The sequence below is a fragment of the Struthio camelus genome, chromosome 11 (assembly GCF_040807025.1).
Source record: "Struthio camelus isolate bStrCam1 chromosome 11, bStrCam1.hap1, whole genome shotgun sequence".
NCBI classification, from domain to species: Eukaryota; Metazoa; Chordata; class Aves; order Struthioniformes; family Struthionidae; genus Struthio; species Struthio camelus.
Window position 1 is genome coordinate 13,626,992 of NC_090952.1, and position 23,601 is coordinate 13,650,592.

Consider the following 23,601-nt stretch of genomic DNA (forward strand, 5'->3'; position numbering starts at 1 on the left):
TTCCAAGCTAAAAACACATACAAAAGGAACACGGAATTTTTACTCAAATCAGATTTAACTTGCCATAAATTCTGGGACACCTTCTCTGAAGAAGAGACTGCCACTCCAGATTACAGGAAAAACAAAACAAAATGAATAAAAAAAACCCAGGGTAAATTAATGGAAGAGCCCTCGTTAGTAGAATCACACGACAGCAGGGAATCACTGAGTGATTGAGCAGGTTCTGCCCTGGCTCTGGGGCGCAGCCTTCCTCCCGCTTCCTGCCGGCAGATGCCGGCCACGGCAGCCTGACGCTCCAGGTCTCGGACTCAAGGTGCGCGTCTTTTTGCACCGGGAGAACTCACCACGGGGCTTGTGCGGCCGGTTCTGAGCTCTGCTCTGCTGTACACAGCCATCTGGCACACGCGTACTGCCGCAAGAGTTCTCACCTGTGTGCCTTGACTAGTCCCAACCGTCCCCCATACAAAAACGTGCACATCTTAGAGGTTCGTGTGCAAACGCACCTGCGTATACGTTGCGGAGATAGGCACAAGCCTCGGATGATTTTACTTGCACGAGCAAATGTCCCTTTGGACACACAGCGGCGGGTTAGCTCATGGGTCTGTGAGCATGCAATTTGTCGGAAGGAGAGTTAGAAAATGTGATCATTAAAGGTGAACTCCCAAGCCACCCCTAAAGGAGATGATCTTGAAAGGTGAGTTTGTTTCATGACTACTCCCCTTAGTCACAGGATAAAAGCCAGCCTTTCCGACTAGGACCCACATGACTGGGTTCAGTTCCCAATACCAACGTACGTAGCTTCTTCACGTGACTGCGGACAAGCCACTTCATTTCTCTCTCTCTCTCTCCCCCCGTTTCCCCCGAAAGAATAAAAGTTTCTCCTTGAGCAGGAGGACAAGGGTCACTGCCAGGGAGCCTCCTCAGATGGTTTTTCTTAACATGCCTCCAGGCTATGACCTCAAAGACCTGCAGTAGAAGCGCACTTAGCGCCTCTAACTGTGGAGAGGTAGAAGAGGCTTTTTCCGGTTCACTCCGCATACAAGTTTTTGCCTTGTCCTCCTCTCCACATCTCGTCTCCAGCCCTGGGTCCGGCCACAGCTGGTTGCATCTCAGAACAGCTCTAAACTACACCAACTTGTAATGGTCCCCTAGGGCCTCTAGCCTGCTGCCCAGATCAGCGGAGCGCAGCCTGTCCTGGCCAGGCCCCAGCGGTCCCATGACTCACCCCTTGCGTGCCAGCAAAAGAAGCAGCTGCAACAACTGTGGACATGGCCACACCTGGAGAATCCCGCAGTGCCCAGCTGGAAAGAGGGCTGTGTGCGAGAGAAGTCAGTCCTGTGTTTTGACTGGTAAGAAAAAGGAGAAGAGGCTTGGCCTGAGACAGTTAAAGGTGAGAATCCTAGTATTTTCCTGAAAGTCCTGCTTGATATTTTATTGTGAGAACTTTTACTGCAGCAAGAACAGTCCTGCTTCACTCCATGTCCTCTACTGCATCTCCAGCCTCTGTCTCCTTCCCTCCCCAGCATATGTCCTTCCTGTGTCAAAGCAGGAGATACTTCTGATTCAAAATTTATCCAAGATAAAAAAAAAAAAAACAAGCGCCTCCAAATACTGTCTCTTGAAGTACGCCAACATTTCACTGAAATTTTTGGGGATTTTGCTGCCTATGTCACTTAAGGTAAGAGCAGTCTAGGACATACGTGCTTTTGAACATTTGGTCCACCACACTTCTGCTGTAATGAAACAGGGAAGCATGCAAAAGAAGCGAGAAGGCTGGAGCTAGCCCATGTTCCCCGTGAGGCAGTGATGTTGCAGAGCATTCACAAGCATTTCTTCTGTGGAGACACTGCATGTCAACAGTTAACTTCCCTTTGTTCACATCCAAATGATTAAGGTTAGAAGCTTGCCTGGTGACATCACCATAGTTTAAACATGCTGGATATGGTCCAGGGAGCCAAAGTTATTGCTGACCCCATGGTTACTGATCCGCTCTGCAAGTAGCTGATGTCTGCTCTCACTTTATGAATTATTTAATGGGTTAAAGATTGGTTAGATCTTCTTTATGCAATGTACAGCTATACAGTGGGCAGGAGGACATAAACATGCATTAACAAGGTTAAAGTCATATACTGTAACTACACTGTCTGTTTTCAGCTTGCAGCTTTATTGACTTAATCAGGCCGGCGCTGCAGCCAACAAATCATTAAATCCATTCCATTCTTTTGCTGGTTACCAACCACAAAAACAGAGGCAGGCAAACACGAAGCAAATCTCGAGAGGGGGTGGGGAGCGGCGGCGGGGTGAGGGGCAGCGAGAACAGTGGGAGCACTATGGAGCGCCGGCCTGTCACTGCGAGCACAAAGACGCCAAATCTGTCTTTACGGACTAAGTGGTTTCATGGTTTAAAGTGACACACTCATTTGTTCCTGTTTTGCAATGATTACAGAAAAGAAGAAGGAGGGTGGGGGGAAAAAAAGGAATAAAGAGCAAGCTGCGCTTCTTCATACCGTAGCGCTCTGCGTGCGTGCGTGTACCCTCGCGGAGCGCGCGGCTCTCTCCTGCAAACAAACGCCAGGGCCGGCGGAGATGAGATCTGTGCACTCGCTGCACCCCAGGGGGCTCAGACTGCTGCACCACACTTACTGCCAATCTGCAGCAAAGTGCGGGCATAATTAAGAGTTCAACAGAAAAGAAAGAAGATGCAGAGCACTGAAATCAGCCCTCCGATTGCCCTCCACGAGCCGCTCTGACCACTGCAGGGAGTGGAAGAAGTCCCTGCTTTCAGACCTAAGTAACAACTTACACCCCTTCACTTTCAGACAAAGGCTTTAATTTTTGCCCTGGTACTTACTGTTAAGCTTTCATAGCCACGGTTAGTCCCCCAAACAGAAGTGCCCCCAGTGTCCGCAGTGCTGAAAACGCAGGTGTTCCTCTGAAGTCAGCAGATGTGCCAAAAGGCTCTTTCTAGGTGGTTAGTCTGAGACATCCAGGTTTGAAAATGGAGCTGTCAACTGACTGGTTTTGAACCCACAAGATCCTTATTTGTCCCTGCTGTCTTCCTCATTCTTTTCTTGATGGAAATTGTCTTCTCTATTGCCATAAAATACATGCACCTTGTTCTGAGCTAGGGGAACCTCACGCCAGGATACTGCTCCTCTGCGTAACAAGCAGGGTACAGAGGAAGAATTCAGCATGAACTCTTGGAAATCTTCAGACAGCAGGGTGTTTTGCTTCTTTTACAGATGCTAGACACATCCTATTTGTGAGCTCTCCTCCACAGAGAGAACATGAAATAAATTCCTTTTTTCTGGGAACGACTCAGCTGCACCAGAAGAGGATCTTGGCCCTTTCTATTTGTTATGAGAAGGAGTGGCCACAGAGCTCCCTTTTCTTCACCTTCTGGGCACAAGCTGGTTAGAGCTCCCTATAAGAATAGTCCAGATTTTGGCATCCTACCAGCACGGGGGTTTGGCAGATGCATTCGCACCTTGTCCTGAGATACAGCATTGCAGATGTTTTTGAGCACAGTCATTACTTGGTTTACAGTTGTTTTCTTTAGACCCAAACAAGCCTCCTAACAATTTGAGTTGCAACCTTGCCTGCTTTTGTTTACCAGTCTCCAGTATCACCAAGAGACGTCTACTGGCTCCATATATCACAAATAAACATCTCATTACTCTGTCCAGGAGTCAGCCAGGTTTCCTCTTGGAAACAGCAGCCCAAGAGGAGCCCGTCGCCCACCTGCTTGCCTGTGGTATTTAGGGTGGAAACAGGCAGTGGACGGCAATCAAAGATCCTTCTTTCCAGCCACGACACTGGAAAAACAGGATAGGAAGGAAAATGTTTTCCAAGGCAAAAGAAGCCAGCTATTTAAGGTACTTATGCAACTTTCAGCTTCACAGTCTTCTATGTATTGACTCGCTGCTGCCACCTCCAAAGGTGGAGAACGAAGGTCCCTCTGGCAGACAAGCACCCGGCCTATGTGTGCTGCCCAGCTTCCCGGCCTTCCCTCGCTGCAGCAGCCAGGGAGCAGCTCTCCTTGGGGTGTATTAGGGTGAGCTGAAAGACCCTCTGCAGACCTTTTCCTCCATTGACCACAGGAGGATCGCAAATGCCTGGAACTGGGAAGATGAATCCCAGCCCGTCACAGAGGGAGGCTGACAAAGGAGAGCACTAAACCCACATCTCACGACTCCTAAACCAATGCTTAACCACACAGCTCTTTCGCCTTTCAACTAGAGTTCAAGAAGCCCTGGCTTCACAACTTGAGCTCAGCAGACAGAGCTTCACTTTAGTGTACGAACCTCACCTCCTGCAAGTGAATCCCAGCTCCCAGCTGCCCTATCGTGAACCAACGGCTCCAAGCTGCCATTCGCTAGCGAGGCAGGGATGTGCAGCGCTCCCCGCCAGTGGGCATCACTTCTCTGCTCATGTGTGTTCGCTGGCACAAGCTCTCAAAGCCTTGTATGATGTACATGTAAACGTGGAGCACATCTTCTCATTTGACCTGAGCTCACCAGAAAAGATGAAAATCCTGAGGAAGCTCCCATTGCCCCAGTCATTGGCTCACAAGCTGCTTCAGAGAGCAGCAACACTTGTGGTTATGTTTTAGGAATAACACACCCAGGCAGAAGTAACACACCAATCAAGCTATTTGTAATCCCCGATTCCAGTGTCTTAAAATAGAACTGCTTTTCTTTTTACATTTTGAGGCAGATTCACGCTTGTATATTTAAGCGACTCCATTTGCAGGGTTAGCAATGAGCATATCCCTGCCAAGCCTGGAAGTGAGAGAAAGCACTCCCCTCTCCCTGCTGAAAGCAGGGGTGAATCCCCCTCTCCCCACAGCTCCTTTTTCTCCTTGGCTGATGTGATTAGGGTTCCCAGGCCTATTTCCACACGTTTTTGCCTATGGTAGACTCTTCCGAATACAGAAGCGAGGGAGGTGCAGCATCTGCTTGCAAACACTCAAATGCAGCAGACTGGAATAGATGTGGAAGAGAAGGAGAAGCGGAAGAGAAGATCACAGAACGCAGTACGTGGCCTCACATGTACTGCTTTTATGAACACGCACCACAAAGTCTCTGAAGAAGTTAATGGGTCCTACAATAAAGAATCCCTATTGTCTGTTTGTGTTTTTTTAAAAACCAAAGGTCAACATACAGAAGTAGTCAAGCAAACTACAGCGGTGCTCCTGACGTGAGCGCTCTCTCTGGCCTCAGCACAGGTTTAGCTATTTGTTCCCTGCTCCCTGGTGCCAGTGTACCTCCGTTGGCATTTCTTAACGACTGCAGCATCCATGTGCTCTTTGTAAAACAATTATAAAATATTCAGGGCAAGAGCAAAATTCTTTGCACAGCCAAAGCTCCAGCAGACTGCGTAAGTGTCAAATGGCAAATTGTTAAGTGTTTTGTTTAATTGCAGAGTTATTTATAACCTGGAACTTGTTATTAACATAGGACAAAACAGAACCTACTGTTACCCATAATTAAAGGGACTATTATGGGTCTGCGAAAGCTCATGAATGGCCCCAGCCAGACCACCCCTCCTCTTGCAGTGAAGCCTGACATGGGAAGGACCATGAAATAGAGGCCCCATCCTAATGTCCTGCAGCCAAGAGCTTCAAAGGGATCAGTCCCAACACATGAAAGCAGGGCTGACCTTACCCCAGTTCCTGCACTGAGCCTTACCCCCTCAGCACTGCCCCTCTTGGCCTGGCATGAAGTAGGGGTGCTTTTTCAGAGAAGGTCTTACAGGGGTGCGATCCCAGCTTTCCATATTACTACCTCCTTTCTCACAAAGGGGCACATGATAGGGCACATCCTGCATTTGGCCTGTATTTGCATAACCCTCCTTGTTAAATTCAGGATTAGCAGGTTATATTTTCATTTGTGAGATTCTTATCTGCACTGAGAAAGGTTTCCGATTTCACCAGCACTAATCAGGAGGCCACAATGGATTTCCGGTCTCAGAAACGAGGCTCAAGAGCTTTTGCAGCTTGTAGAGATGATTTTATTTCAAATGTAACTATTGTAGGCTGCGTGTTCAACAGATTAAAAAAACCTGTCACTTATATGCTACTGTTCCTTGCTTCTAAATCCATTTCATACAGACACAAATCTCTCTGACCACCAAAGCAGCTGGTAGCTGCTCCACCTTTCCAGACAGGACACCCGCCATCTCTTCAGTGGCCATGAGCAAAGAGCCCCATTACAGGTTTGTGCATTAAAAGAAATGTGCCAAAAACCTATACCGGTGCCCACCTCAAGTTTTGGTTTATACCGTTACAGATATCACAAAAAATAAACATCAAATATGTCGCATACAAACAGATTAGCGTACTGTGACAGCCCACGCTCCCAAACAACATGGGGCTGTATACACTGCAGTCCTCTGTCGCTTCACGGGGGCATTTCACATTTTAATGCTATCACCCAGACACGACACCCCAGCAGAGGAGATGCAGTTGGCCTAAGAGGACAGCCAAGAATGAAACTGCTGATGCCATAATTATAACTGGGAGGCCAAACATACTCTGGAAACAGAATATCGTTGTGGACAGAGAGGGGAAAGGCTCATTGACAACTGGCTTTACCAGATGAGTAAATTAGACCTGGGTTATAGCCTTCTTGTTCTCCCTCTGCCTCCGCCCCCAAGGACTGTATGAGTCAGTGGATCTGGAGGAAAAATATACACTAAATTCTACAAGTGCAGGAATTAAAGAGACATCTACAGAGCTTGCCTCGGGCACTTGATACCAGCTGCAAAATTGGGTTAGCTTGACATTGCTGCTGGAGGTGAACAGACACAGAAAGGCTGGCTGAGCCACCGATGAGCAAAGCTCCGCTCTGGGAAGCAGGTGAGCCGAAAGCTGCCGGCAGTCCCATCGCTAGGGCAGGGAGACAGAGCTTTAAATCCAGGAGCGACAGCAATTAAGAAAACAAACTGTTTCTTGCACAAACAGGTGGTTCAGACTGTTTTGGTCTATGAGATACACGCAAGTCTGCGAGTCCTGTCTGAGCCAGCTTCTGAGTGCTGGAGACCCCAAGGTGATCTCCAATGTTCAGAAAAGCTTTTTTTGTTGTTGTTGCTAACAGTCAAGTCAAGAACATTTTGGTGCTGATGATCTTTTATAGGTAAAAAAACAACACCAAATCAAACCAAACGAGCATCCACACTGCCAGTCTGGGAGATCTACGTAAATAGGTATCACAGCTCCAAGGAGGAAAACATCTAACGTCCCGTAACTCCTGCTCCACGGAGTTCCCCACAGCAGGAGCACTGGCTCCAAGGCCAAGTTTGCCCATTTTCTGGGCTGAGCACAAGGATTTGCGTTGGGTCAGCCCCGGCCCCAGCTCATGGGACACCACAAGACGTCCCGGGTGCTGGGCTCCTGCTGCCTGGCAGCGCTGGAGGAGCAGAGGTCAGGCAGAGACGAGGGCTGCTCGCCTCCTCCCGCTGTCACCGCGATAACGAACACCCCGCGGGGGAACGCCAGCCGTGCAGCACAAGCACCAGCGGGACCAGGGAGCAGCCCTCGCCTGCGCGCGGTGAACACCCAGAGCCACGGGCACCAGGAGGCCAGGACAGCCGAGGCACGAGGAGCGGGGGCAGCCTGTGGTACCCTCCGCTCCTGAGCCCCAACATCACAGCCATACATATCCCCACGGCACCTGAGAGAGCAGAGCTGCAGCGTTAGGCAGCTGAGAGCTGCTCTTGCCTCCCATCTTCAGCGCATGCGGCCCACAATGTGCGCGACTCGAATGGCCCCACATTCACGACTGACTTCTGGTTTCTGAGTCTCTAAACCGCCCCGTTCAGAGCTGGTTGCTCTGTACTCTCCGAAATTGTCCTTCTCTTGGTAAGACTGCTTTTCCTTCCCTCTCCCACCGGATGCCCCCAAACTGAAACACCTCAAAACACCAGTCGCGGACTGCCACAGAGGAAAGACAGCGCTTAGAAGCAAACATCCCCCGACCAGCCCAGACAGAGGCAACAACGCACTAGGTTAAGCTGAGGAGTCTTTTTTCTTAATTCTTTCCCTTCTCCCCCCATTTGCTGCTGGCCTTTAGGGAAGAGTATAAAGGCTGATAAAAATCAGTCGAGAAGACTTTGGTACTTCTCCCCAACTTGGCAAGGCTTCCTTGTGGCCCGAGCTGCGGTTGCCGTAGGGGTCAGATAGGAGGCGGGAGAAGAGGGCAGGGGCGGGAGAAGGGGGGAAAGCAAACAGCTGCAGCTCAATTTCGAGCCGGCCTGGCCAGAGCAGGCAGCCCATCTACCTCGGCCTCCGGCCGCCTGGCGCCTGCCCGGGACGCAGCGCAGGGGCTGTCCGCCCGCCCGCCCCGTCTCGCCAGCCGAAGGGGCCCTTCCCAGCCACGGCTTCCAAAGGAAGGCCATCTCGGCTGGCGGCGTCTCTTCTTTTTTCTGAGAAAAACAGGCACCGACCGCAGCGGCAGCAGCTTTATAACCCTCTCCTGCCCTTCCTCAGCAAACAACGAAAGCAGAGTTGGAGCAAGGAAATGACCCTGCCGGCTGCCCCGTTCAGCACTTGTCTCGCAGCACAAGGAATCAATTAGCGCTGATCATTTCTGCGGTAACTGTATCTTTCACAAGCAAGATTTTATGGAGAGATAGAATAGGATGTTTTCTGCTCATTTCCTTCCTGTCATTCCAATCACGAACTACCGTTGAAAATACAATTCGCTTAGAGGCTGCAGGGCTTGCGAGCGGGGGTTCCAGCTCCCCAGACGGACGGCGAGTCCCTTGCTTCCTGCAAAGCAAAGGCAGGCTGGAGCCGCGGTGAAGGGCAGCGCGCAGGGCGGCTGCGCTAGAAGCGCACTCGGGGCACGCGCAGAAGGTCGCGCCGTGCTCGCGCCCCTGCTCCTCCTATAAGGGGTTACTTTAATACTGTATTTTTGCCAACTGTTTCAGTTCACAATCCATGGCATAGAGGACTCCTCCTAGCATGTCTAAGGTGGTACTTGTTCAGATATTTCTTCAGAAGCTGGCAAAAATGTTTTATTTGGAAAATGTTAGTGTAACAGTAAAAGCATTTTAGTAACGAGTCAGAAGAAGCAAATAGGCTCTGTTAAGAGAACAGAGTACAATTTGACTTCACTTTCAGTTAAGTTTGACAATAATCTAGACAGCAGTTTGGTACCACCCCTCTAGTTTAATCAAGAGAAAAACAGGCAAGAACGGGTAATCTAGAGGTACTTCTTTACAACACTCCCAGGCAGCATTTCGTCGTCGTATGAAAAGCCTCCATACTGTTCATTACCATGAGCAGAAAAAATAAGAAACCACAGAGAGAGCAAAGTTTTAGCCTACATGATATTAAAATAATCCTTTATAGAGTATGAAATTTGAAGACACCTATGCAAGTTTAAGCAATGCAGTCTTACATACGGTGGCAACCTAGAAAGGAGAAGTACACACAAGTCATGAGTCCCCTTCTGATCTTACTCTACACAGCAACTCTGATAAAGGCCACAACTCATTTTAAATTTAAAATTATGGACATACGTATGCCACCTATGTAGGAAAAAGCTCAGACCCTGAACCGAGCACGAAAAGGATCTCTCTGTTTCCCTCCTCACTGCCTGTAATTTTTCTTAACAAAAAAGATCTTATGAAATTGTCAGTTTTTAATTTAAAAGAAAAAATCAATATAAAAAAATGTGTGGGTGTGGGTGTGGGTGGGGGGGGATTAGACAAAGTCCCTAACTATGAGAAAACACTGACATATCTAGTAAAACTTTTTTCAGCTCAAGAAAGATTTACTCGCATTTCAGGGCATCACACAGGCTATGGTGATGTTATCAGTATTTCTCTGTTCTTGCTGACCTTAAGTACTCATAAACCATTAAATACATAATATTTTCTGATAATAGAATGCCATTCACATTTCAGTAACAGTAATTCACTTTAATGAGATAAGAACCTACACATCAAATGAATCTATCTCTGTTTGAGAAATATTTAGCACACTTTTGGGAACTGTATAATCACAAATAATCACATCAAGGGTCCAGCGCTATGTTCCTGGAGAACTCATAACTCCCAGTTACATCGACAGGAATTTGAGATGTGCAAGGATTGCAAAATCAGATGCTAATCTGCAGAGAACAACATAGTCATGGACAGACTGCATTTTTGCTTTAAGCAAACAAGAACCAACAAGACCTTTAAAGACAGAAAACAGCACAAGTTTCTAATTGCACATATAAATAGGCATTAAAAACAACTCTATTCCTTAACTGAGTCATTACATCGTAAACAACGCTTTTACAAGAAACTTCACATTGTTTATAAATTTCCCCCGTACATATTTTTCAATTCTTTCCATCCCACTCACAACACGTGTATGAACCTAGGTGCAGAGAGCAGCAAGAGGCAGAAACCTGATGCTTGGGGTCAAAAACCACAGAATCACCATTATTCACTTTGGGCACCTTCGGCCAACAGGTTCTGCACTTCTTCTGCATTCGAATAACTAATGCAACCGAAACACGGGCCTCCAGCTCAAACTGCCGGCGGGCCGCGCTGCCTGCCCCGAGGGCGGGCGGCCGCGGCTCCCCAGGCCCGGGGCCGCCCCGGCTGCCCGCCCGGCTCGCAGCGGGGTGAGCGCTCCGCCGCGCCGGCCCCCGGCTCGCCAGCGCACCGCCACCGTGCCAAGGATGAAAAATACAGCAGGAATAGCTTAATTCCAGCTCTAAATGAGCTCAGCAGGGAATCCAAACAGCCAAGTCAATTGCCAGAATCTGCACTTTTCAACCTCGTTCTGCTCCTTTGATCAGAATGCATTTTGAGCTACAGCGATTAATGGACTAATAGAGGAAGTCGCAGGACATCTCCGGGGAGGAGAGGGAAAAAGAAAAAAGTATCTCATCCTCGCTACGCATCTATTCTGCTAAACAGCGCATTTCCATACAGAAAACTAAAATACCACAGCAGAAAATGTGCTGATTTAGCTGAAAAAGGAGCAGAAAAACAGAAACAAACGAAATAAAAAAATAACGGACATAAGATCACCCATTCATTGTTTAAACACACCCTTTGAAGCAATGGTAAAAGAAAACAGACTAGCCAAATACAAGTGCCTTGTAAACTACACTTCAATCCAGTAGAGTAACAATGTATACTTAATAATGCCAGAGAGTAAAGGAAATATTAAACACATTTATTATGCAAAGAGAAGCTTCCAAAAAGCCTGGAGTCTTTAAGTACTGATAGGAATTGATCTGTTTATGGCGGGGACACTACTCTTAGCTGTATGTCTGATCTTTCTGGAAAGGGAAGAAATGCATTAACATCAGCAGGCTGCAGTTGCGAAAGAAAAAGTGGGGAAAAAAGACGTTGGTAAGAACTTTGTTTGCCCATTTGCTCTTGTCATTGCTGTGCTCGAGAGAGGAGGAGGAGGAGGCAGCTTTGCTCCTTGCAAGGGGCAGATTTTGCTTCTGCTATTCACGACTGTAAAAAACAAACCCCAGAGTACTGCAGATCATCAGTGGGTGTTTAAATACAAACTTGCTCAAAGCTTGGGTTATTTACAAAATGCTGGTACTAACCCCCAGAAGAAACAGAAAAGCCGAAAATCATTGAAATGTAAACTAGGACTAAGACACAAACAGTGCATGAAAGCTTCCAACTCTTCTTTTTTTTCTTTTTCTTTTTTTTTTTTTTTTGGTCGTGGAATTAATATGCTATTGCCAGCAATCACTCTGCCCTTTGCTGTACCGTTTTCCTCCACCTCTGCTCTTTCTTGAGCATACAAAGACATACATATGTGATTCACTTTGCTCTGACAATAATCCCTCAGCAGTCCTGGAATGACCTCCTGCTGTGTAAATTTAGGTGTGTGTGTTTGAATCTTTACAAGATCAAGCTTTTAATGAAATGTCTTAGACCAGGATATCTTCATACTATTTTGCCCACATCGCAGGGCTTCCCCTCCTTATTCGGGTCTCTCTGCAATTCCATAAAGGGGGGAAAAAAATAGCTCATCACAGCTTGTCTATATCCTGCATTCAAATCTGCATCTGTCTGACAATGATTTAAGGTATCTCATTCTCATTACTGGCTCTTACCAGTCTGAGAAATGTTAAACCATTATGCCGGTCATATGCAGAATATTATTTATGCAAAAGTAATATATTTCATATCTTCTCCTTTTAAAATGCCAATATGCACAGGGTTAAGTTGTAAAATAGGATTACTTTTTGTTAACAGTCAGTAGAGATTTTAAGAATTACATCCTGATATGATAATATTTCTCCTTAAATATGCTATGAAAAATTTAACCTAAAAAAGTACATGTAATAGAGTGATTAGCCTTCAAAGCCCTAAGAAGAGCTGCTCCATTCTGACTGTGAGCTTCTATCAATTATTAGTGTTGGCTGCTTAAAATAGTCCAAAGTGCTGGAAACAGAAATATTGCAAAGCCAAACACAGCAGACTGATGTGCTTCCTAAATGGACAGAGTTTTTGAAGACAGCTCATAATAGTGTTTGGCTTTCAAACCTTAATGTTAACAGCTTTGATGGGACTGCTTCTAATTTGTATTTAAGACCCATTACCTCTTCCTCTAAGCAATCTTTGTGAAACATCATTTGTTCTAGGGGGATATTTGCTGTACAGAGCAGATCTGTAATGGCCGTTAATTCACACCATTTTGCTCGCTCCTGTATTAATCAGCAAACTGTGAATCATCCCAGTGTTTCCAGGCTCACAGATGTACGAGAGCAGCAGCGAGGCCAGTTCAGTTTCTCTCCCCATTCAGACGTGGAGACAATATCAGTTCCTGTTTACAGCCACTTCTTTGTTTTCCCCCACCCACACACTGAAATTTCTCCAAAATGCCCAGAGAAAAAGAGACTGAGTTCATTTTACCAGGAAAGTTATTTCTAGGTATTGCATCTGAGACAAAACATGTTTGTACTTTTATTTGGTGCACAGCATTCACTGCAGGGAGGCAGAAACGAGAGAGGAGCATACCCAGAAGGACAAAGTAGGCAGCTCCCGGCTCCCCACCCCACCGAACTGCCGGCCGGCGCCAGTCACATGATTTAACAGCATCTCAGGGCCTGCTTTATGCATTTGTTTGCTTTTTATTCTATTCGTTAAATTAGTCTTTGGTTCTCTAAGCATTTCTTGCAAAATACATATGCCATTTGAGACCGCTGCAAGACAATATTAGGAGGAAACAGCCCCAAAATTCAAGGGTACAAATCATGCTGTCAAAAATATCATGGCAAAAATATTAAAATTAATTATTAATTTGGGCATCACATTTGAGACAGCAAGAAGGGCACAGCTTTAAGGAGGTGAGCATGTGTTTCTGGAAAGGCAGGCTGCTTTTAGCTCAAAATGAGCTCCCAAAACTGCTATTACAGTGAAATATTCCGAAAATACATAGACAACAAACAAGCACATCTTCCACAAATGTGGCAAAAACTGGAATTAGGACGTCCTGATATGAATGGGAATTTACAGCACAGATGAAACAAAAGTAGGGTCATGGAAACCATTTCCTCATTGCTATTCATCAGCATGCTGTGCTGTGAACGTACCTTTTCAATATAAGAATTACGGATGCTCTGACTTGCAAGTGAGGATGCAAGTAGTCTGTCTTACCCATCACTAACCACTATTCATGTTTTTCTTCCTAAGAATGATACACAGAAGTGCATTCAGGAGCTTCACTACGATGCCCGCTAGTCACAGTGAGAAGGTCCCGCAGTCTTTTCCCTTTTAGACTGTCATTTCCAGGACTTTCAAAACTTCATTGCATTTAATGGTACAGTCGAGAAAAAAAAACACACATTCAAAACATTTTGCTCAATTGCTTACATATTACAGATTTCTGCATATCGATTTTTTTTTTTGGCTATAAAGAAAGAAAAATGTGTTACTTGAAAAAAAGAAAGCAAGACAATCTGTAATTGGGGCCTGATTCAGCCATATTTAACCCAAGAGCAACTTGTGAATATTGCTACCAATCTGAGTAAGGCCCCAGGGGAAACAGTCCACCTCAGCTGGCAGGACCAGAGCCTACAGGTCTGGTTGGTACAAGTCGGTGTCAGAATGCGGTTTCACATCAAATTAATCAGATACTTTTTAGCGTGATTTTAGCATATCGCTTTCCCTAAACATTTGAGAGAAAAGGTCCTACCCCCCACCGCAGAACAAAAGGAAACAACTGTCTGTTGCTTAAAGCAACACAGAAAGACTGACTTAAAACCACAAAAGCAAATTTTTTTAGAGTTAATGCAGAACGTCTGCGCGATGGCACACTCTCCGCCGCTCTCCCAGCAGCCAGCGGCGCTGCGAGGACCAGCAATACTGGTGACGCTGCACCGCGTGCTGGGTGCAGGGAAACTCATTAAAAGCAGCCTGTCAGGCTGAAATTCAATGACTTGTTTCTGAATTTCGGTGGGGTAACTCTCTTACGTTTCCACGTGAGCGTACACAGCACATAAGCACTACTTCCTCTTTTCTGTCTCCACCAAAAAACTGGACACTACCACGTCAGCCTATACACACGTCACTTTCTTGTCATGCAGGCAACAAAGTGAAATACTTTCTAGACTGCTTCCCGGCACCCCTCATTGATATATTATAGTGCCACGGGAGTCTCTTTCTCTCTCCAAGTGGATTTAAATCTCTCCAGCATGAGGTTCCCACAGAGTCATCTATGTCCTAAGTGCTAAATTGCTGGCAGAACTTTTTCCATTTTAGTAAAAAGATAGTAACTAAGAAGGGAAGGAGCATGCTGGATTGAGGAAAGTCCTTCGGCTTTGAGGTGGCGTACACAGCAATTTTCAGAAACAAAAGGGTGGGCTCCCGAAACTGCGTTTGTAAAGATTTTGGCTGATTTCAACCTTTTCCTCTGCAGATTACTGCTCCAAAACTGTTTCAGCACAACAGATAGCTAACCTATAAGGAATGATGAGTGCACTCTGCAGAGCTGCTAGAAATATCAGTGTCTCTAAATGTCCTAAAATACAGGCCAAAGAGCTGTGACAGTTAAGACATGGCCACAGAGGCTCAGCTACAACAAGGAAATGCTTTGAACTACCTGTAATTTGATAGAAGAGGACATGCACAATTTAAAAAACTAAAAGGAAACAACAGCAGAACAAGCAGGTATCTCAGATGTGAACTAAGTTTAGTATCTTGATTACTGCACTTCGGAAAATACTGCATCTCTAATGGCATGCTGAGGCCAGACAGCTCTTTACACAAATTCACTCCTTACGTTCTAAAAGTTATCCTACATGATTTATTTGCAGGGGAGGGAGGGCAGAAGGGAGACGATGGCAGCCCCACAGTTTCATTCGGGCTCCTTCGAGCCTCTCTTGAAAGAAGGGAGAGGAGACGACCGAGTCTGAAAAAGTGTCAGCCCAGTTGCAACTGCACAAATAAATATAAATGGAGAAATGACCACTCAAGAAGATGTTTTTACATCTGTGGAGAGGTCAAACCCCAGGCTCAGCCTTATTGCTCTCTGTAATCCAGATTCATCACCAGCTTCCTTTATTCGCCCATTCAAAGGCACTTAATTAGCTGAAGGGCTTGTTGCTTTGCCTTCAAAAGCTCTCCACTCCCTCAAAGGCTTTCCTTGGGTATTGTACTACCATTGCCCTTTGAAATCAAATCTGTTTTTCTTCTCCACGGCATTAGTAAAAGAAGAAAAAGTAATATTTAAAAAAAATAAGAAAGAGAGAGAGAGGCAGAGGGGAGAGAGAGGGAGAAAAAGAAAGAGAAAAAGAAAGAGAGAAGGAAAGAAAAAGAAAGAAAGAGGGAAAAACCAAGCGGAACTTCCTTCGAGGTGGCTTTAAAGATAAGTTTGACACTTAAATAAAAAGTTGGGGACAGGATAGAAACCACAGATGAAATCTGGCCAGCACTTTTGGTCTTATTCATACATGATACCATAGCTGCTTTACATGTTAGGAAGATTCCTTGTGACATCTCGGAAATCCCAGATAAACATCATTTTTGCCCCTGTAGTTTCAGCAGGACTGTACGCAGGCGGGTGCAGAAGGCTGAGTTCTTTGCTAACCAGTCCACACCAGCGCTCGTAAATGTAAAATGCTGCTGAATCACAACACTCTCCCTCAACACTCACTGTGTGCAGACTTTCCATGGGCATAAATGACTTTACTGAGCACAGAAGAGCAAGAAATCAGCCCGTGGTATTAGCATTTGTATATTTATATTTAAAAAGCTATATTTTGTATTGCATCATATTTATTTAACCTTTAACATCAAAGCTCTGGGTCAGTTTGCTCTCTATAACAGTGCATTTCTTCTTCAGTTTTGTTTCTATATTTGGAGAGCTCATGCTCAGAAGCAAGATTTTTAGTTTAAATTTTTTTCCCTCGTATATTTAATCTAGCTCAGGGGTTTTGGTGTTTCTCTGCAACCTATAATTTACCCTGCCAACTCAGATACTGTATTTCTGCTTTTACCACAGTTAAAGAAACACTGTCAAGTCCTTTTCTAAGGTTTTTTTAGTCTTCAGCATGCCCTTCACTATCTCAAATGCAGTCCACACGCAGCAAAATATCGCCATTAGTACTGCAAATTATATTGTTTTTCTCTCTGTTTCCGCTCCTATCTTTTTTCCTCTTCCATCATTGCTGACACTGGAGCTGAAGCAAACGTACCCTTCACTGGCAATCCCGTGTGCAAGTATCTGGATGCCGGCAGGAATGCAGAGAGCTCTAAGAATAGCATGTTTGGTTGCTACAGAGCAACTGGAGCTCAGAAATGCCTGATGTGCCACACCCAAGCAAAGCCTATTTATTATTTATCCCCCCCTCCAACACAAGCTGTTAAGTTGTGTTTTGTTTTTAAACATTTTCCACACATCCCAGTGGGCACCGCTGCCCTCCTCGCTCTAAAAGCTTAACTTGGAGACAAACTTGGGGTTGGAAAACCAACAGCCTCCAAACAGCTCCTTTTACACCAACCTGAATTCAACTACAAAGATCACAGGCTCATTTTTCTACCTTTGGGGGAACCCTACTTTCCATTTGCAAAGACTCACTTCTCTCCTTATCCTGGCGGGAATAAAAGAACAGCTCTTCCGAGTGCAACGATGTTATATCAGTACAGCTGAAGGGAAAAAGTGGGCCCAATATTTCTGGCATGCCAGAATAGAAGATCTGCATGTAAAAACTGTATTTAGGCATGATAATCAGGAAGATGCCCAACTATTCAACCTGCCTGGGCAAATACAGCTTTTCATGCATCCAGAAACTGCCAATCAGCAAGTCAAGTGGCTAAACAGTAAGCCTAGTAAACACTGCCGGACAGTTCTGGAGACTGTCTTTGACTCTCTGGCATTTAATGCCATCTTTATATCGAGGATTTATGAGTCCAGACCTTTGAGCGTAATTTCACTCAGCGAGCGTTGGTACTACATGAGTAAAATGAAAATCTGAACATATCCACAAGAGCAATGTCAGCACCACCAGGCTTTACAATATCACACAATGCAAACTGTCAGTGCCTAAATCAATATCTGCCAATGCTCAACAATAAAGACACAGTGCTTCAGATGTGAAAAGATTAGATGTTATCAAATTTACCAATTGTCCCGGCAATATGGGATCTCGGGTGCAGACTGACTAAACTTAAGAGATATATCATTAAGTGCAAAAACCATACAGCTGGGCGGCAGCAGCAGAAACGCAGCTTTTGGAATGTAGAGTCTTTGCTTTAAAACGCATTAGACCAACAGCAAAAAAGCTCACTCTTCGGGTCTATGTCACAGCCGCTGCTCTCTTCCCCATGTTGCTCTGCCTGCTACAAGGATCAAATTTCATGGTTTATTGTTCTCCCTCCAACTGGCCACCATCCACATTCTTCTTCTGTACAAAGCTGCACCTCTCGCTCAAAAGGAGAGAGCACTATGCCTTCTTTTTATAAATTTTAGTCACATTTACAAACACACACACAGAGCACAGGGATGACTTTTAAACACGAAACAACATTCCAGGGAATGCTGTTATTTTCCTTCCAGCATATTTCTGTGAACGAGGTTAAAAATGGGAATTTTCCACCAGACAGTTACTAATTTTTAAAGATGCAGAAGTTGTCTCTCCTGTCTTCTGAGTCTTTAACTTTTTGCCTTCTAACGAAACAATTGATCTATGTTTGAAAAGTGCTGTTCATCACCAGCCTCAGCACAGAATTGCCACTGAGGCTCTGAAAAGCTCAAATTCAGCTCTCAGGTACATTGCAGGAAATCAGAAACACCACCGCTGAAGCCACTTCTTTACAACAGAGGAAAATTGGTACAAAGCAAGTATGGCCCCAAATTTCAGTATCCACGTGTCAGTGTAAATAAGAAACACAGACAAACAGCAGATCTACGGGCTAGATTCAAAGAAACATAGTAAGTATCTCAGAATCTTAAGGTTTTGTAAATATTTTGTAGAATATTTTCTCCTTCTCATTTTCTTTTATTTCAGCAGGCAGGGTCCGTTTTTTCTTCTGAGATTTGCAATAAAAGTATCAAAACCTAACAGAATGCTCTGCTCCTGAATATCCACCATCTTCCCTAGGCAGCTTAACAGACTGTAAAACTGAAGCACTGTCATTTGGCATATAATTAATGTAGTAACCCTTACCTTGTAAAATTAGGGAGGCACCGTGAGCTTACCTAACTAGTCTGAAAACATAAACTGCTCATCACCTGTAATCATTGTCTTAACCGTCCTTGATCTTTATTGATAGCCCCCAAATTATAATAATTCTCTGACAGTAAGAATCAGCCAAAAATGCAGCCCGGGCAGCGCATTTGGAAAGTTGCTTGAAGAGGGGCTATTTTGGCCAATTAAAGAGACTCACTGCAGGAATTTTTCTTCCGGGTCTTCTTGGCTAATCAATGATGTGGCGGTTCAGAGGTGTAAGACACAAACGCAAAGCAGGGAAAAGTAGGGCACAGGAAACCTCAGGAATCCACCAGGGAAGCGGCAATTCCACACACCCAGCGGGGGAGCTAGGAAAAAACCACATGCTCAAAGCTTATGGACATACGCTCAAAAGCGATCATGTTACTGCAGTTTAACAACTTACCAGCCATCGTCCGAGATGCAGTGAAACCCCGTGAACGTATTCTTCACCTGCACTGCCTGCAGAGCAGCACAGCTGAGGGGCAGGCGCTCACTTTCAGTCGTATGTCCATACGCTTAGATCCCACGGCAGTGAAACCCTCTACTTTGTGTTTAACCCGGGTCCTACTGAACACAAGCAGGGTCCTCACATATTTAAAGTAACATAATTGCTTCAGGCCTTTGTAGAATTAGGGGCCTTCTACTGATAACTCTTTGACGTGAACACCACATGCAATATCGTTACGCGTTACATATTTGGATAAGCAAATCCAGCCAGCCACCGGCCCTTTCCGGCGGCCCCTTTCAAGCAGCTGGATAAAGCAAGGGAGTACTGAGTATGCACAATCTGGAAAACTGTGAGCCGAACCCAAAACAGCACAGTGGAAACACACTTCATTAATTTACCACTAAGGAGCTGACATTTAGTAACTATCCCCTTCTTTTTCGTTGCTATCATCGGAAAAGGCTACACTGAGTCACCCACACTGAAGAAATCTACCTTTGTAAGAAGGGAAGATTTAGCAGTGAAGAGCAATGAAAGCCAGGATCTGCACCGTGTCCCCCAGCTCTGGAGCAGCTCCCAGCAGAGCCTCAGAGCCCACCCCCTTCTGCCAGGTGAGAAGTGTTTCCATCGTTTGCTAGTATTTTTTGCCTTTACCAGCTCCATTGGTATCGCAGATCGACAAAGGGTGGGGAATGGCCCTCCTCCAAAGCAGGGCATTGCTCCTGCTGAATGCTGGTAACAGGTATTTCAAGTCTGCCTCTTTGCTATGCAGAGTCATATTTTAACTCCACTTCTCACCCCACCTGGTCTTTTCTAGCCTCAGAAGCGCAACACAGATGAATTTGGTCAAGTGCATTTCGAAAAAGGAAATGTTTTTTAATGCCCACAGAGAAGATGATGGGAACATCTCCACTGCTTACAATATAAGCTAAATAAGAACAACACCTATACATTTAAAAAATTATTTATTTCGGTGGTATGAAATGTGCTCTGCCTAATGCGCTTTGCTTTTTGCCTAGTAGCATGAAGTTGTCCACTCCGCCAGAGGAGAGAAAATCCATGATGGAATTATAGTACATTTCAGTTGAAGAAATACACAAAATACCCTGTCAGAACTCCAGGATATTCTTAGTGCCTTGTCCCTCTATACGCTGTGCTCACCCCAGAAGTTTAGTGATGTCACATTTGAAATACAAAGGAAAGTAAAAATAAGCAAATGAATGACTCAGTGTTTTCACACAACCTCTGCAAGATACAAGAAGTATTCTCACCTGTCTGTTTTGCGATGGCAGTGCAGCAGGCTGCATGTGTCTCTGCATCCGATGTGGCTGCATCAGTTGTCGAAATTGCTGCTGGAGGAACTGGCTGTTGTTAGCCTGCTGAGACTGTTGTGTGGCGGGAGACTGCTGCTGTTGCTGGAGATAGTGAATGAGAGACTGCTGCCCTTGTCCTGCTGACATGGGCGACATCTTTTGAGTAGCTGACTCTGAGGCAAAGTGAGACAGTGGTTTGGTGTTATTGAAAGAAAACTGGTCCTGGCTAACAGGGCTCTCGTTCACCAGACCTGGCTGTAAGCTACTGGATGGCTGTTGCATAATTATGTTCATATTTTTGGACTGGTTTGGAGTCATTGCTTTAAAAAGCGAGCTCTGCATACTTGTGGGGTTGCTGGTAGGAGTGATGTTAGAGATTAATGTACCTTGAGGACTGAAGGGCTGCTGGTGCAGAGCTGGGCTTGACAGCTTTTCTGGCCTGTAAGGCGGAGAAGGTCCAGTGTTTGTAGAGGCCATGCTGGCAACCAAGTTGTTCTGTGGACTTTTGATACTGTTCGCTGGGATGCTGGTGGACGTCAGGGTGGGCAGCATGGCGCTCTGAGGGCTGAAAGGCTGCTGGTTCAGAGCTGGGCTGGAAAGCTTCTCCGACCCGTAGGGAGGAGAAGGCCCACTGGAAGGGGTGCTGCTAGAAGCCATGCTTGAGAGCAGCGTGCTTTGAGGACTCTGAATATTGTTTCCTGGTAAATTATTAGAGGGCATGCCAGACACCATAACATTCTGGGGACTGAAAGGCTGATGGTGTGGGGATGATCCTGCCCGGTAGGGGGGAGAGAGACCAGGAGGAGACATAGTTGGCCAGCTGGGAGCCTGAACTTGTTGCTTGGTAGTAGACACCTGCTTGCTAGCTGCGAGCTGCTTTAGCTGCTGTGCATGCCAGTTGGAGCCAGGCATGTTGGGTAAGGGAACCGGAAGCATAGGTGGTGGCTGGCTCTTACCCTGGCCTGCTGTAGAGATAGGCGATGCGGCAGGTTTGTTTGAGGGAGGAACTTGGAAGCTAGCTCCGGCAGACGACGGTCTCATCTGAGGAGATCCTCCGCTAGCTGGATTGCAGCCTGGTGAAAAATCTTTGTTAGCAACATGGTTCTCCAAATGGGAAGTCTGCGGGGAGGACTTTGGAGTGGTACTTATGCTTGGTTGAGAATGACTCAGCCCCAGTGGCTCTTCAGCCTTGCTGCCCAAAATCTTCTCCAGATCTAGGTCGTTGGGAGAAGGATCGGGCATTTTTGTCAGCTCTTCCAATAGATCTTGCAATTCTTGGTCCACAGACTGTAAGTTGTTTCCTTTCTCATCGTAGTGGACAATGTTATTATTCTGTCCTCCTATTGACCCCTTCTGGTTTATTTCTGTGTTGGGTGGAACTGGAAAAGGAGAACCGATGCTGCTGCCGTTCAGGTGATTGCTTTCCAGGAGCACTGAGTGACCTGCTACTCCCAGGGAGGAAGCGCTGTGGCTGGTGGAGAATGGCGAATTCTGCATTTCTGGACATGCCACGTTGGGATTGGTACCTTGGCCCATGGAAAGCGTTACGTCGTCAAGACAGAGTCTTTTGCTGTCATTAGGGAAAATGACATCAGGCACACCACTGGAGGCAGGAGAGCTATCATCTTCCAGTTTTCTTTTAATGGATCCCTGTAACTGGGGGGGGGGGGAAGGGAAGAAGAAAGGCTCTGTTATTGACCTTATTCTAACATACTCAGAAGCTCCATTCTGTAACACTGAGACGGAGATACTGAAAATTAAATCACACAATTAAAAAACCAATCATGTGAGACAAATTCAATCAGGATTTAAGTGGGTGCAACTTCACTGAAATCAGAAGAGTTATAGTCACACAAAGGCTAAATTTGACATGTTGGTCTTAAAACAGATGTTAAAGCTATAAAATATTGTCTGCAATGTGAACTGTAATAGAAGTTTTAAAAATAGTTTCTGGTACCATTTCAATTACGACATTATACTCCCTGCATAACAAACATGCCAACATTTTTATGGTAACATTTTTTAGGTCTAAACAACGGCATATCTGAATGAAATCACAGATTGAATTTAGTGACCTTCTACCGGTGACTCATTTTAAATTCAGACCTGAGAAAACTAAATTGTTTTACGTTCTTTATAGGCAGTGCATCTGAAATAACTGGCATACTTTCTAAACAAACCAAACAAAAAAAAATCTCAACTATCTAAGCAGATTTTCAACTTTCAAGCTTCCTAATCACAGATGTTTTAGCTTTACAAAAGAGTAAATGACAGCAAAAAACCCTTAATTTTTGTTTATTCTTATAAATCTATGGCCGTGTGGGCTTTGTTCTGTTGAGAAATTGAAATTCATTCATAAAAACTGAAATGTTAATGTTAATATCATGATCATCAAGAAACGGCATAGTTGTAAATCTTGGGAAAAAACCTTCCTTATATAATACATGTAAAGAAAGTGAAACCGAAAACAATGTCTCCAGCACTAATTCAGTGTGGGACGGCAATCTCTTCCAAATATAATTATCTGTGGCTTTCATTCTTAACACCCATGACCTGTATGTCACAGGATTAATCAGACATTAACATTGCTGCTTCAAGTTAAGAGAATTAGAATTATGTTCTTGTTTATCAATAGGGGAAGGTGGCATTTAGGAAAGTATCTCATCAGCAATGGGAAAACCACAGAAGGTCACTATTCCTCTTATAGTAAAGCCTCTCCCAGCCCTAGCCTACAATTAAAAGTGCTGCTAGTCATCTAGGGCCATGAAAAAAATTCACATCCAGTTCATACCATCGGAAGGACCCCTCTGCCTTATCCCAGTGTAACCCTGTCAACTCTATGGGTGTGGTGGGCATGAGTAACTTCTAAATTTTACACTAAATATTAAGCACATCTCAGTTGCGCTTAAGAGTCCCTGCTGTCAACGCCCAACAACTTCTACACTCCCAGACAGCAGGTACCACCAGTGTAACGGGATGCTCATCACAGGGTGTGCGGAGGCTGCGAGGCATGAACCAGGCATGAATCGAGTGGACCATACGAGTGTCCAGTTTACGTAGACATTTGGAGGAGAGTGAGAGGACACAAGTTAATTCTACCTGATCATCAGGGCGCTGGTGGATAGAAAAGCAGGTCTGCGCACTACACAGAGCT

General features: G+C 45.4%; 1 protein-coding gene across 4 annotated transcripts in view; it reads right to left on the minus strand.

Moving 5' to 3' along the window:
• Window positions 1–23,601, minus strand: part of MAMLD1 (mastermind like domain containing 1) — a 276,638-nt gene that overhangs the window by 12,751 nt on the left and 240,286 nt on the right. For all 4 annotated transcript variants that reach the window (XM_068957705.1, XM_068957703.1, XM_068957704.1 and 1 more), the window contains one exon: window positions 20,406–22,103. In XM_068957705.1, the coding sequence (XP_068813806.1) occupies window positions 20,406–21,983 (1,578 nt within the window). In that variant the 5' untranslated portion in view covers window positions 21,984–22,103. The remainder of the gene's footprint in view (window positions 1–20,405; window positions 22,104–23,601) is intronic.